This window comes from Protobothrops mucrosquamatus, unplaced genomic scaffold (assembly GCF_001527695.2).
Source record: "Protobothrops mucrosquamatus isolate PMUCROS unplaced genomic scaffold, P.Mucros_1.0 scaffold2785, whole genome shotgun sequence".
NCBI classification, from domain to species: domain Eukaryota; kingdom Metazoa; phylum Chordata; class Lepidosauria; order Squamata; family Viperidae; genus Protobothrops; species Protobothrops mucrosquamatus.
In genome coordinates, this window is record NW_015388822.1 from 239,152 (window position 1) to 254,980 (window position 15,829).

Below are 15,829 nucleotides of genomic sequence, written 5' to 3' on the forward strand. Positions count from 1 at the left end.
TAGGTAACATCATCAGTGTTACAGGGTGTGGGGTTTGCTCCCTGTTTAAAGAAAATAACTTCTCCTGCCAGTGTTGATAAACATGTAATCTTCTTGGGCAGCGAAAGGTACTATATATATATAAACAAGGAGCAATCTTCACACTAACAGGAGCTGCTGATGTTACCTAGTCAGATAATGAAATGTCTGCAAGCAAACAACCAAGCTCAGAGAGATCCAAGAACTCCACAGTTCAACACTAAATTACACATATTCTCCTCTTTTTAAGCCATTTTTGGGTTAAGAAAAGGAAAACAAAAAATCAGGAGAAATGGCTGATAAGGGAAAGATAAGATTGATGTATTATGTTTCCAGATGCTTCATTTGTTGTTTGTTTGTATGATTTATTGATCATCTCAATCTGAGAGGACTTTTTCTAAATGCACATGGAATAACAATGTTGTTGTAGTTCAGTAGCCTAGAACAGAACAGATTCAGTGTACATCTCCTTAAGCTCAGGAAGAGAGACATTTATTTACTCCCTATCTGTTTTCACAAAGATAAAAATCACAATCAATGAAGATATAAATGGAATGCTTATTAATAGCATACATTCTTCTCTCCTGTGAACCCAATAAACTTGATCAAGTTCAGAAATCCTCCTTATGTCCTACCATCATCTGAAATACCATAAGTGCCAAATAAATCTAGAGCTTACCTAGTTGTAGTACCACATTCCTACAAGTCTGCCTTCAAGGAGAATTGTCTGATGCTGTCTTTATCTTCTTTTCAGCTTTAGAGGAGCAAATTTTAATTGCCTAAGTGTATTCTTTTTATATCAGGCTTTTAACTGCTTGTCAAATTTGTCCCTGGTTGATTTTATTGAGTGTTCATATATGTAAGAACTATGGATCAAGACTGGATAATAAATATTTTAATAAAATCAGATAAATAAGCAAAAAATTTAATCAAACTGTAAAGGGACAACAATACAGAAATCAAGAATGCTAACTTGAATTCAACATGTTGGCTGCAGTGCTCTCTGCTGGCAACCAGTAAATTACCCAAATAATGTATGCTGCTATATATTTTCTTAGCCTTTTTATGCACAATCCAACAACTATTTCTGACTTATTAAAATAAATAAATAAATCACTATCTGCTTAAAAGCAACAACAAACAAATCTTGTTTTGATCTAGCATCTTGAGAATGTCGTCAGAATTGGGTGCATTTCCTTGGAGATGCAGTTCCACTAATAAAACTGCCCTTATAAGGACTGTTTTGTCCACAGCAACTTAAACTAAATCATCTGGATCATGGGTGTAAAACTTGCCACATCATGTGACATGTTACAACGTATCGTGACTTTTTTTTTGCATTGCCAGAGCTGGGGTGGGCGCGGCCTCTGTATGATGTAACCGGCCCACGGGCCAGCAGTTTGACATCCCTGATCTAGATCACCACAGTGAGGCATTCCAATAAATACCTTCAAAGACCTCAATATTCAGGCAATAAAAAGGTTTTACAGGTTAGCACTAGCAGTTTAAATTGTGTCTGGAAACAAAAATGAGATATTTGTAAACTAGTGAGAAATGTTTTATGTGCACTGCCCAAAATTGCTTTTAGTGAGATGGCTGGCTACATAAATGTGATAACGAACTAATTAACCAAAAATAAATAAACCCAAAAATAATCAAGCCCCAGCTTAAAACATTCTCAGACAATATTGGAGGGGATTCAGATAGCAAGGCCTGAACAAAGCACCACTTCAAGATTTCTATACATGAAAAAGATCACAAACACACACACATACAAACAGAACCAAGGATCGTCTAAGGCAATAAATAATGGATGGTGGAATTCTAATATAAACCTATTTAATCACAAACAAGGTCAATATTAAGAAAAAAGGTATTGAGAGTTCAAAAGCAAATTTCCAAATAGTCAAAATACATGCTCATTTATTTTAGCAATTACTCTTGTTAAACAGTAGAAGTTTAATAAATAAGGGGTACTCAGTGATGTTATACTTACAACTTAATGTATTCTTATGAATAGGGGTATTTTCAAAGCTGGCAAATTCTGGCAAGAAATAAATAGTTTTATGAAGATTTTTTTAATGTGATAAACATTACCAATAATATATAACCAATTCTTGGCAAAAGAGGCAAATTAGAGAAAATAATTTTTACTACTCAGACAATAAAAAGTTCAATAAGTTATCAGATCATGATTTTTTGCCTAACAGATTATGATTTGTGGAGTTCTTAGTTGCCCTATTAACTTGGTTGCTTGCTTGAAGTCTTTCATTACCCAAGTAGGTACCATCATCAGTGCAAATGAGTGTGATTGTGCTGCCTCTTTATATACAGTAGCTTGCCCTGCCAGGTTTTGTTTTTGGGGGGGGGAATGTTCCCTCTTTGATGGTTCCTTGCTTAGAGTATTGTTTTCTGCCTGCTTGTTTGTCCAGTGTTGTTCTATGATTATCTGAATGCTTGGTTTCTTCTCCATTATTTATTGTCTCTTTTGAAAGGCATGTAAATGGGTAACTTTGTGTGTCTATTGATGGTTCATTTGTCTGAATGTCAAGCTTCCAGAAATTCCTTAGCAGTTTTATATTTGGCTGAGCAGAATATATTATTTGAAGAGAATTAATTTGTTCTGACGTTCAACATATAGACCTGCGAATCTTTCTGAAGATGAATAATTGATCAGTAAATTCAAAGGATAACATGGAACGTGGAAGGTAAAATGGACTATCCAATCACACCTACTAAATACTCTTCTTCATCTGTTACCCAAAAATAGGCATTTAATTCACTTGGAATTAAAAATATTTCTTAGTAGCTGCAAAATTAAATGTATGTCCTTGTTCATTGCAGTGTGAATCTACCAATGAGTTTGAGTCTCCTCGTCTGACCGCTTTCTTGTGTTTTTCCAATCTAATGGTTAGCTTCCTTCCCATCTATCCTACATAGCCCCTGTGACTATGTAGGACAGACTGGGAGGAAGCTAACCAGCAGATTGAAAGAACACAAATGAACAATCAGACAAGGAGACCCAAACTCATTGGTAGCTTCATACTGCAATGAACAAGGACATATATTCAATTTCACTACTAAGTATTTCTTAGTAGCTGCAAAATTAAATGTATATCCTTGTTCATTGCAGTGTGAAGCCACCAATGAGTTTGGGTCTCCTTGTCTGACCATTCACTTGCGTTCTTGCAATCTGGTAGTTAGCTTCCTCCCACTTTGTCCTACATAGTCACAGGGGCCATGTGGGTTAGACAGGGAGGAAGCTAACCATTAGATTGCAAAAACACAAGCAAGCGATCAGATGAGGCTGAGGACAACATGCCCGAGGGGCTGCAGAAGTGGCCACGCGGGCTCCTGTTGGACGGGGTTGTTGGTGCCGCCGCCATAAGGCAGGTGTTGGGGCATCAGAGGCCTGGCTGTGGTGGCCCTGGGGTAAGCGGGTGCGGGACATGTGGGGCAGCTCCACCCCCTAAGATCGTTCAATATTAGTTGCAAAATTAAATGTATATCCTTGTTCATTGCAGTGTGAAGCTACCAATGAGTTTGGATCTCCTTGTCTGACCATTCATATTTAATTTTGCAACTAAGATTGTTGGATGAGAAGGAAAACTAGTTTATGGTTCAGGTCATAGTAGCAGAACATGGGAATACTGTTACATTGTAGCAGGGTTGGTATCTGAAAGCAGATATAGAATTATCCATACAACCTGGGTCTTTATGCAACAACGGTGATGATGAGGCTAAGGCAAATGTCTCTGTAGTGTAAGTACTGGAGAAGTACATAGTCTGTAATTTCTATGCGTCCAGAGTCACAGGAGCATTATCTCTTCAGGTAGGAGATCTTCCTGAAGGAGCCTTCAAGGACAACTGAGGAAAGGGCATGACATAATGTAAAGGCCCTCCAATGTATGAGAACTTTGAGTTTTGTTAATATGCCATAGGGCATATTAATATAGGGGAATATACAAGTTTAGTGTACACACACACAAAATATAATACCAAGGGCCTCATACAGCATGCACAACGGGCCGTTCGATGGCCTATACATATGGCTAGCCATTTACATCATGCAAAATGTTAACATTTTAATGTTTTAGTGTTTAGTTTTAATATGGTTTTATATGTTGTTTTAACTTTTGATTGAAAGCCTCCCTGAGTTGATTAGAAGATAGGCAGCTGTATAAACGTTTTAAATAAATAAAATAGGTTGCTTGACGTTAGCTTAGCAGGTTGTGAAAAATACATTGCTAATATATTTAAGGTAAATTTCCCACCTTCCCTGCAGAAGCTCACGTATATAACATTCCCTTCTCCTCCAATGCGATGTAGGTTCACAGGGATCATGAGAGGCCGGGGTTTGCATCTTGACATGCTGAGAGTTTTTGCAACATTAGTTTGTAACGTGTACAATTTAGAAGAATCAGTGTTTCTCAACCTTGACAATTTTAAGGCATGTGGACTTCAACTCCCAGAATTCCACAGCCAGCAATGCTGGCTGTGGAATTCTGGGAGTTGAAGTCCACATGCCTTAAAATTGTCAAGGTTGAGAAACACTGATTTAGATGGACATGCGAGTTGAAAAAGTATGATTGTCTCAAAGTAACCGACCAAGCTTAAATCTTATCACTACAAAACAGAGGCCGAATTAATACGACCCCAGCAAGTGTAGCTGATTCAACAAGCCTCGCTTTTCAAATTATGCTTAATTATACCCGATGCTAAGCGCGACCCAAGTCGGAAATGCTTTAGAAGAGGGCGGGACACGTTGTACGCGCGCAGTTTCTTGACATTCCTCCCTTCCTATCAGATTTCGAGGTCCCCAGTGACGTCCCGATAGACGCTGATAGTGGCGTACAGTCATCCAGACTCCGCCCACCGATATAAAGGCTTGCCCGGGGGCCGGCTTTCATTACGCTACGGGATAGGCCGTAACTGCTAAGCGGCTCTTCGGACCATTGTTCCGCAACTGCTTTCGGCTCTTACCTCTATCCTTTCCCCCTCCCCTTTCCCCTCCTCTCTCCTTTTCTAGGTCGCGGGGATGCCGCGTGTCTATATCGGCCGCTTAAGTTACCATGTGCGGGAAAAGGACATCCAGCGTTTCTTCAGCGGCTACGGCCGCTTGCTCGAGGTCGACTTAAAAAACGGGTGAGGAAGAAGGGGCAAGGGGAAGTAAGGCCTAGCGGCTTCTTTGGAGGCTCGTGGCGCGAGCGGCCGGCCGGCCGGAGACGCTGGTAAAAGACGGCCTGACCGCGGCAGGCCTGCCATTGCCTCCTCTCGGGCCGCGTGGCGTCGCGTTCAAGATGGCGGCCAAACACAGCTTCGTCCCTTTTGTCCCGTTACGGGGGGTGGGGGGGTGGTGTTGTAGAGCGTATCCTTATCGCAGTCGTGCATAGGCACCCTTTCCACGTACACGCTCCGCGGTCGCACCAGGCGGCGGCGGCGCAGATCCTCTCCGGCCGAATCGCGGGCGTCCCTTGCCGGGGCAGTGGGAGGGGAAGCCCTGAAACGTGGCGGTCGATCTCCGTGGCCTGATGGCGCCTTCTCTCCTCTTTTCTTCCCGCCACGCCCCGCCTTTCCTGCAGCTACGGCTTTGTGGAATTCGAGGATTCCCGGGACGCCGAGGATGCCGTTTACGAGCTGAACGGCAAGGATCTGTGCGGGGAGCGGGTCATCGTCGAGCACGCCCGCGGGCCCCGCCGCGACCGGGATGGCTACAGCTACAGCAGCCGCAGTGAGTGTGGCTCCGTTGCGGCCTCCTTAGGCGCGCGGGGACAAGCCATGGGGTGCCGGGGAAGAGGAGCGCAAGTGGGGCGAATGGGTGGCCCTGAACGGGGGTGGGAGGGAGCTGATAGAGGAGGATTCCTTGGACCTTAATTTTGGAAGGGTGGGTGGTTAACAATCCCTGTTGTCCGAAGGGAGGCTACATTCCCCCTCTGGATTTCAAGCTGACGTTTTCTTGACGGGGATTGGGCATTCTCGGTGCGAATGGCACTCATAAGTGTAGAACTACAGGAGGGAGGGGGGCATATTGGGAGTTCTATATACAATACTCACTCACTGCTCTTAATTTAAATACATTTGGCATAAAGCTTCCAAAGAAGCAGGAAAGCAAATGGGAGGTTTCCCACCATGTAAAGCTGTTACTTAAAGTGGTCACAGCTGTTACAAATTAGCTTATGCCTTAATATGAATATTTTGCTTAGAAATTAGAAGAGAGAGGGTATGCTTTCACAGAAGGCGGCCATGTTAATTTGGAGACAAAATAACTAATGCAACACCCGTTTAATTTAATCTTCCCTACAAAAAAATTGGATGCATTTGGTAGAATTTTGTATAATGGTTAAGAGCAGTAAGGTAGACCTATTTTGGTTTCGGGGCATGTTGGGGAGGTGGAATTTCTTGCAATTTGTATGTTTTTTGAAGTTGTTGCATGTTCAATTCAAATTTTTTAACAAGTCCTTGATGTTTCAATTTAAAAGTGACCAGTGGGGCTGAGGCTGTGTCCACTGAGGCTAAGATGACTGCCTTTCCTGATTGGCCATGGCTTTTCCATACATTGTGTGACCCTTGCCCTATGACCCTTTGGCTGACCTTACCGGAAGCCATGACGACAGCAGCCTTTTGCCATTAGACGCAGGGTGATGGTGAGGATTCCAAGGGTTAGACAAAACTGGTTAAACTGAACTAGGTGACTGTTACCTTGCGTGTGTTGTGGCCAAACCACCACCATATACCTCATACTGTGATGTAAGTACTTAGTGTAAACTAGTAAACGTTTTTGTAAATGTAGAAATGCATGTAATCAGTTAAGTTTTATATTTTACAATGTTCTGTAAAATAAAACTTAGCGAGGTAAATCTAATAAAGGTGCAGTCACTCTCTAACAGAGTTTAGGAGCACAGTCTTGTAGGATTTTAGACTTTGATTTGCCTTTTAATATATAAAATATGGCGAATTAAAATTTTGTGGAGGATTAGAAAAATAAAGTCCTACTCCTGTAAATACAATTTATAGACTAGAGTGAACTAATGTATTTGCTTTTCTTATAAGGTCAGTAACTTTCTTATCTTTGTATGATAAAGGTGGTGGAGGATATAGCAGTCGGAGAGCATCAGGAAGAGATAAATATGGGCCACCTGTTCGTACAGAATACAGATTAATAGTTGAAAACCTTTCCAGTCACTGTAGTTGGCAAGATTTGAAAGTAAGTTAATATACAAATATTTTCTAAAAAGCCAATTTTACATGTCATTTTTGGTACATCTTGTAAAATACGAGAAAGTTTCTTTGAGTTCACTGAAGCTTAAATTTTGGCTAAATAAAGATTTCATTTCAGGATTTCATGAGGCAAGCTGGTGAGGTAACCTATGCAGATGCCCATAAAGAGCGGACAAATGAAGGAGTAATAGAATTCCGTTCTTACTCTGACATGAAGCGTGCTTTGGATAAATTGGATGGCACAGAGATAAATGGACGAAAAATCAGGCTAGTTGAAGATAAGCCACGATCAAGCCATAGACGATCTTACTCCGGCAGTAGATCAAGGTATTTATAAAACTGGTTTTTACTTGATATGAAAGATCCTTCAGGACTAAACTATACATTTTGTTATTTTAAAACCACTGATGTAGTCTTTCTCTTGTTTCCAATGCATCAGGTACACTAGAATTTTGTTCAGAAAATACGTTTTACTAAAAATTTGTCTTGCATCATTTATTTTCAAGCTTTTGATTGGAATGCTATTCATCTGTGTAATAAGACATTTTGATGATTAATACGTTTTGTGTGTTTGTATAATACCACTTTTGGAAAAGATATTTATGTACTTACACTGTATAACGAAGAAAAAAACTGATTCCCTCACATGCATTACAATACTTATTTGTAATATACTCTTTTTTTAGATCCCGTTCTAGAAGGCGATCACGCAGTCGAAGTCGTCGCAGCAGCCGGAGTAGATCCCGTAGTGCCTCAAAAAGCCGATCACGGTGAGGGCATAGTTTATAATAGGTGTTTTACCATTGACAGTATATTAGATATATTTAATAATACTTTTTAAAATAAGCATAATTTAAGAGTGGTTTTTTTTAGCTCTAAATCTAGATCTCGGAGTAAAGACCGATCACGTTCCAGATCAAAAAGTCGAAAATCTAGATCAAAGAGCAAGTCGAAAGTGAAATCTAGCAGAGATTCACGATCAGGCAGCAGATCCAAAGAAAAATCTCGGAGCAGATCCAGGTCTGTGTCTCGTTCACCTAAAGAAAATGGAAAAGGAGAACCAAAGTCTAAATCAAGGTCACAAAGCAGATCTCATTCCCGTTCTCCAGTGCAGCATCAACCTGCAAAGGCTCATTCTGAGTCTCCACCCAAAAGAGCTGTGTCACGATCCCATTCAAAGTCACATTCAAAATCTCGTTCGCGGTCAAGATCCAGTTCACAAGATTAAGATTGGAGCTATTTTAATGCGATTATGGAACATTGTATGGGCAGCCAGAAGTCTTTTTTTAATATTAGTATTTGGTTATCTGTTTAATTTCAGAAAGAAATTGTCTTGTTCACCAAGTAAACAAGACAAAAGATTTGAAGTACTTAAAACTTTCTGAGATATGTACAGGAATATCAGTAAAAAAGTTTTTCTTTTGGGGATAGAAATTAAGACAGGTTTGTTTTTTTTATTGGAGCCACAGCTGAAGTAATATGCTGGGGAGTGGAAAAAGGGTTTTATATACAACTTTTGAGTGTGAAGATTTTGGAAATGGTAATATTCCCTAAATATTTCCATTATTTTATAATTATGGAGGTTAGTTTTATGAATTAAGGCTTTCTTCTAAAAGCATAGAAGAGCTGTATTGAACAAATCAGAGATGCTTGTAATGCTAATCCTTGAGTATAAATTGGAATATTTCATTGTGCTGTACCATAAGTTGCCAAAAGTAACCTGTTTTTTTTTTCATTGTGTTGAGGCAATATCACTTAATAAAAATGATTATCTCTAACTATGCATGGTATAGTTTTGCCTAACACCTTAAAACTAATAAGTGTTTAACCTATTGAATAAGAATTTCAGGTGCCAGATAACAATTCTCAGTTTATTCATTAATTTTGCAGTTACTCTTTTTCTGAAGGAAAAAAAATATTACATGGTCTAAATTTGATAACAGTTTGGAACCCAGTATTCCTCCCTCCCTCTTCTACAAGCAGAAATCCACTCAACTAATATATTTGTTCTTTCCCTTCTGCTGTAGTACGTCACATCCTTTTCCCAGATTTGGAAGACATGGATGGCTACAGTTAGAAGGGGTATTTTTTTCCTAGTTTTTTTTACTACTGGAAGCAGTTTGATTAGTGAAAAATTCTAAACTGTTAGGATTAGGGCTCCAGTTATCTAAAATAAGTATGTGTGGGGTGAAATCCAATCACCAAGCTTACATGTAATCGATAAGTTTAGTAAAACAATACTAGTACAATCTTATAATCTTTATACAATGTGTAGTTTGACTTGTATGAAATTAAATCAGTGACTCAAATGTTTGTGTCAGTGTAACTTTATTTAGTAGATAGTATTATACATTAAATTGATTCAGGTAAAATTCACTTCTGATCGTGAATAAATGAGAAATAGCTATTATGATCTATCCCATATTGTAATTACCTTGCTACTTCCACTTCTGTATTTATTTCAGTGTTAATAGTGCCTGGGGAGTTTCTCATTTTTAGGTTATTATGTTGCAATATATTCTACAAATCTTTTGCAGGGGAAGGTTGCCTTAAAATCAGTTTTTGACTTTTGGCAATTGCCTGTCTAGTCACTGCAATTTTCTTGGCAATTTTTTTTCAGAAGTGGTTTGCCACTGCCTCCTTCCTAGGGCTGAGACAGAAACTGGTCCAAGGTCACTCAGCTGCTTCATATCTAAAGTGGGACTAGAACTTTCCCAGTTTCTAACTCATAACCTCTACACCAGATTGGCTTATTAGTGTCATCTTGCCCTATCCTTGAATTATTTTTCTGTGTTCACTGGAAATGTTAAGCAGCCCTTCCCTAGTTGCAAGTTTTTAAACCTATATACTACCAATAAAGCTACCAATAAAAAAAAATATTTGTAGCTTGGTTGAAATGAGTCCCTGGTGCTTTCTGAACTTGATTGTTTTCTTGCAGATGTTTCATTACCCAAATTAGGTAACATCCATAGCAATAGCACTTAGAATTATATACTTCTTCATAGTATTTTACAGCACTCCCTAAGTCAGCATATGGCCCCCAACAATCTGGGTCCTCATTTTACTGACCTTGGAAGGATGGAAGGCTGAGTCAACCTTGAGTATCGGAGGAATTGGATTCCTGGCAGTGAGCAGAGTTAGCCTGCACTACTGCATTCTAACCGCTGTGCCACCAGGGCTCTAGTCCATGCTAGGCTGGTGTTGCCTAGTTTGTATGATGACATGTCTGCAAGAAAACAACCAAACTGAAAGAGCACCAAGGACCCCTCATATTTCAAGCTGGTTTCTAAAGTTTAATTAAGCTGGTCCAATTAAAAAATTGTCTTTAAAAAATCAATGTGCTAATTGTATCCTGTATTGTAAAATAATGCGAGCTTTATTCTTAATAGCAAAAGTTTTATTTTGTTCTTTAGCACAGAAACAAATTGAAGTTAGAGAAGGACCCAGAAATCATCTATTATTATTTCTGAGATGTTTAGGGATTAATGTAAGTAGTGGTCTCTTTATTAATATGGTTCATTATGATAGTTAATTGCCCTAGTTTTCATACTTACGAAATTGGAAACTTTAGGATGATTATTTGAAGGTTATTCAAAAACTTGGATCTGTCATACTGTATTAGAATTTACTGCCTCTGCACGGTAGTGAAAAATAGGAATTTGATCTACTGATGTTCTTGTCTCTTGATAATATTAAGATGAAATGAACATCCCAGTCCCTTGTCAGTGTTTGTTAAAAGTGGCACTAAATAAATGGTGCTTACAACCAGTCCTCAAGGTTCTGGCCATCTCAGCATCCCCATGGTCATGTGATCGCAATTTGAGCTCTTGGCAACTGGCTTGAGCTTGATGTCCTGTGGTCACATGATTGCCATTTGCAATCCTTCCTGCTGGCTTCCCAGAAGCACAATCAATGGGGATGCCAGCAGGGAAGGTCACAAATTGCTCTTGTAAATTATTCCCGCTCCCCCCTCCCACTGTCTTCTCTGCCTTCTGCCACGCCTGCCTTGCCAGCCACCTGGCACTCACTTGACAAATCTGCAATTGTTTAATGATGGCACCACTAAGTGATGTGGTCACTTGACATTGCAGTTTATGACCGCATTGCTTAGAAACAAAGCCTAATCCCAATTACATTGTCAAGTGATAGCTGACAGAAAATGGCATAAGTTTTCTTTATTCTGGAATTTAGAACTTTTTGTTATTAGGAAACTTGTTAAGCCCAAATGACAAGAGTTATGTTCTGCAGAGAAAATAGTGTTTGTAGCTATTAGCACTTCAAATATTGCATAAATTTGGAGTGACTTCTGATTAAAACCAAGGAGCCTGGTCAGTTTCAGTTGTCAGGAAAGGCATAACTCTGAAGTTAAATGTTACCATCTTAAAATATAACCATGTTTTTAAATTTTGAATGGGTGCAACTGACCTACCTGCAAATAAAGTTGAAGGCTTTTGGTGAGGTCCCTTCCAACTCTGTTATTCTGTTAAACAAATAACCAAATAATGTTAAATTGCTGAGTATGCAGAGAAAACATATGTTGCTTACCAATTTGGGAAATAGTACTGCTAGACAAGGGTCGTTTTAAAATTTTCTAATCTAATTCAAAGATGTGCTTGTTAAATCATAGATTGAATTGATAGAATTTATTTCATCTCAATACTGTGATAGAGTAGGATAAAGACCATGGATTACTGTCGCCCCTGGCCATTTTTGAACAACTTCTCCAATTTGGAATCCACCCTCTGTGTTGGGTATTTGGGCAGTGTGTAACAACCCTTTCAGAATTCTAAGATGGAGAAGGCTGTTAGGATAATAGGTCCAGTAAATATCCGCTCCAATATATGCTGTTCACTGTTTACGCTGTATTTAATAGATATATTTACTGCTAGAGTAGATGGTCTCTAGGTAGCCTGCATAACTCATTAAAAATGCAGTACAATATATAAACATAATAGCAATCCAACCAGCAATTGTGCATGAAGATAAGCTAAAATATAGCTGCTGGAATATGGCATCATGGGTTAACCCGCTAAATTCCATTTAGATGTCAATGGATATGCAACAAACTCTTAAAGGCTAATTAACGTTATTTCTATTGCAATGCAGGCATAGCTACAATTAGACGAAAAATAAAATGGGGAACATCTCTTTGTAGCCAAACTCATACAGCAGAATCAGTGTTGAGTAGCTGAGGTTTCCAGGAATGGCTTCAGTCATTTCCTTTCTTGCAAATCATCAGTTAGCCTTGCCTTAATTCTCAATGCATATTATGCATGTATTGATTATTTTATTTCCAAAATAATGTGACAATGTAAAATAGACTGGAAGTGTTTGAAGCATAAAATGTCAACATAAAATTTCAATCACTTCCCTGACGTCACCTTGCACATCTAGGATAATACAGGTTCACCCATCATCATTCTCCCAATTCTGAATAGATGGCTGGGTGCATAGATGCCCTCCGCACATTGAGTCAAAGAGTTGTAATAAATTATTTAAAATAACAATTAAGACAATTCACACAGAATATGATTATCCACAAATACTGGCTACAATAGTGAAGGGATCAAATGTTTCTGGGCTCTGTAGAACCATCTACTTGGCTACTGTAGGGGGGAGGGAATTGATAAGGTAAAGATTATGTTAAGTTTTGCATGCTTAATCAAAACCACCAGACTATCTCAGTAAGGGTAGGAACAACTACATTTAGTATAAACTCTCATTGTCTTTTATTACCAGATGTGACCTGTCCAAACACACAGATTTTACTAGTTGGAATAATAGGAAACAGTCTGACACAGTCGGGGGTGGGGGGAGGATATATGAGGAAAGACTGAAGAAGGCTATTTTCTCCCCTTCACTGCCCTACCAAGTACCCCTAATCAATTTCAGAATCAGCTTCAGAAGCAACATTACTGTTTTCCAGCTGCAACTAAGGAACCGGTGTGGATGTCTTCAAAGCTCAAGACCAGCATTTTCTTCAGAGTTTTTAACATTCCCCACAATATAGCTACCTACTTTTCTCTTAGAAAATGTACAGAGGATAAGTTTGGCCATATTTACAACTGCAGGTGCTACATACATCTCCCAACATTCAAAGTATTTACGAAGTCAAATTGTGCTTTAAGAAAACACCTTGAAAGTTGAACCTATCTACGATTACAGCATATACTTAAACTTGCTTCTCTGTTTTATTTCTGCCTCAGCAGAGACTTTGACTTAAAGTGATCATAGAAAAATCTGATTTTAAGATATTAATATATTGGGGGAGAGGGGATATGCGACAGGTAAGCAGAGTCAGGCTCCCTGTTTTTCACTTGAGTTCATTCCCTGGACATTCCAGAGTTCTTTCGCTGCATGTATAAATACACACTATTTTAAAGAATTATATGTTCTTGGTAAATCGCCATTAAGCTTATTGTCTCTTTTAACCTCTTACCTTTCCTTCCTTCCCATATAGTACAGTATAGTCAGCTTGCTTTGGGCCCAGGAAGTGAGCTTCCTCTTCTGCTGCACTTGCCTCTGAAACAGCATTCCCCCACCCACCATCATCAAAGATTCATATAGGGCCTTACTCATACTTTTATGTGAGCCATTAAAAATCTAGCTCCTCCCTTAGACTTTGAATTAGCATGTGATAAGGGCCTTTAAATCAAAGAAGACGTACGTGTAGTCTATACATTTCATTAATAAATAAATTGTAAATAATTTGTTGAGTAGGGTTTAAATCAGACTCATTTTCCTCTAACGATGCTAGGCAAAGAAACGGTTAACTAAAATTATTTTTAAAAACTCCATGGACAAATGATAATTTGAACTTGAGCACCTAGCCAATTTTAGCTCATCTGAAAAGATTTGGTTTTTATTTGGTTGGGAGACTACCTGAAAATAATAATAATAATAGTAATAATAATAATTAATAATAATAATAATAATAATAATAATAATGGTAAAGTTGGAAGGGACCTTGGAGGTCATCTAGTCCAACTCCCTGCTCAGGCAGGAAACCCTACACCATTTCGGACAAATGGCTGTCCAGTCTCTTCTTAAAATCTTCCAGTGTTGGAGCATTCACCGCTTCTGGAGGCAGGTTGTTCCACTGGTTAATTGTTCTCACTGTCAGGAAGTTTCTCCTTAGTTCTAGGTTGCTTCTCTCCTTGATTAGTTTCCACCCGTTGCTTCTTGTCCTGCCTTCAGGCGTTTTGGAAAATAGCTTGACTCCCTCTTCTTTGTGGCAGCCCCTGAGATATTGGAACACTACTATCATGTCTCCCCTCGTCCTTCTCTTCATTAAACTAGACATACCCAATTCCAGCAGCCGTTCCTTATATGCTTTAGCCTCCAGTCCCCTAATCAACTTTGTTGCTCTTCTCTGTACTCTTTCTAGTGTCTCAACATCTTTTTTACATTGTGGTGACCAAAACTGGATGCAGTATTCCAAGTATTAACACTTCACATGATCTTGATTCTATCCCTCTGTTAATGCAGCCTAGCACTCTGTTGGCCTTTTTGGCAGCTGCAGCACACTGCTGGCTCATATTTAGGTGATTGTCTACTAGGACTCCGAGGTCCCTCTCACAGTTACTACTATTGAGCAAGGTGCCACCTATGCTGTACTTGTGCATTTGGTTTTTCTTGCCTAAATGTAGAACCTTGCTTTTTTCACCATTGAATTTCATTTTGTTAGATAGTGCCCAGTGTTCAAGTCTGTCCAGATCCTTCTGTATCTTAAGCCTGTCTTCTGGAGTATTGGCTATTCCTGCCAGCTTGGTGTCGTCTGCAAATTTGATGAGTTCCCCATCTATCCCCTCGTCCAAATCGTTGATGAAGATGTTGAAGAGCACTGGGCCCAGAACAGAGCCCTGGGGCACCCTACTACACACTTCCCTCCATGTAGATGCGGTTCCATTGAGGACCACTCGCTGAGTACTGCCGGTCAGCCAGCTACAGATCCATCTGGTGGTGATGCTGTCTACCCCACAAATCTATTTTACTAACCAAGTAGTGGTCTGGAACTACTTTTAGAAAAGCTTTCATGCTTCCAAGGAACAGTTGTGATTGAACTGGCGTCACATAGCACATGTAATTACAGTTTGCTTTTAAATCAGAGCAATGGATAAAAGCTAAGCAATTTGGCTTTCCATTAAGAATAAAATTCAAAAATACTTAATAAGAATGCCCTTGAGGCTGAAGGCATTGTAAAGTTAATAAAATGATTTTCAGAATAAAGATGACAAATTGCTTAATGCAGAAGTCAACATTTCTATATTACAACCCATGCTACTGTTCTCTATTCTCAGAGACAAATGGAATTACATAGAAACAATCAGAATGCTCAATCAGTAGCACACATTTACTATACTTGCTTTTCTACTTCAAGCTTGGAGATCTTATGTTTAGTTCACACGTTGCTCTTTTAATAAAGATATGTGTGAATACAAATAGCTAGAACTCAAATGCTTAGGAAGAATTATTTCTGCCAGTAGTGAGACCTCTTTGTGTTATCATGCTGTAAGAACTGGCATATCTTACTTTTAAAAAGAAAAAGTAGCAATAACTACTGAATTTGCACCAAATCAAACCATATGCAGGC

At 39.1% G+C, this 15,829-nt stretch overlaps 1 protein-coding gene across 1 annotated transcript; it reads left to right on the forward strand.

The window, feature by feature from the left end:
- The first annotated feature begins 5,031 nt into the window (after positions 1-5,031).
- On the forward strand, positions 5,032-9,545 carry SRSF6 (serine and arginine rich splicing factor 6). The gene is made up of 6 exons (XM_015825742.1): positions 5,032-5,163; positions 5,601-5,749; positions 7,101-7,222; positions 7,355-7,563; positions 7,923-8,006; positions 8,110-9,545. Exons 1-6 carry the CDS (start codon positions 5,057-5,059, stop codon positions 8,462-8,464), a joined length of 1,026 nt encoding a protein of 341 aa, XP_015681228.1. The 5' UTR covers positions 5,032-5,056; the 3' UTR covers positions 8,465-9,545.
- Positions 9,546-15,829: the final 6,284 nt, after the last annotated feature.

What these genes read in the sequence shown, in the direction of transcription:
- SRSF6 (XM_015825742.1), top strand. Translation starts at nt 5,057, where the DNA reads ATGCCGCGTGTCTATATCGGCCGCTTAAGTTACCATGTGCGGGAAAAG. An exon ending in GTAGTTGGCAAGATTTGAAA is followed by an intron (nt 7,223 to 7,354) that starts GTAAGTTAATAT and finishes ATTTCATTTCAG; the next exon opens with GATTTCATGAGGCAAGCTGG. An exon ending in GCCTCAAAAAGCCGATCACG is followed by an intron (nt 8,007 to 8,109) that starts GTGAGGGCATAG and finishes GGTTTTTTTTAG; the next exon opens with CTCTAAATCTAGATCTCGGA.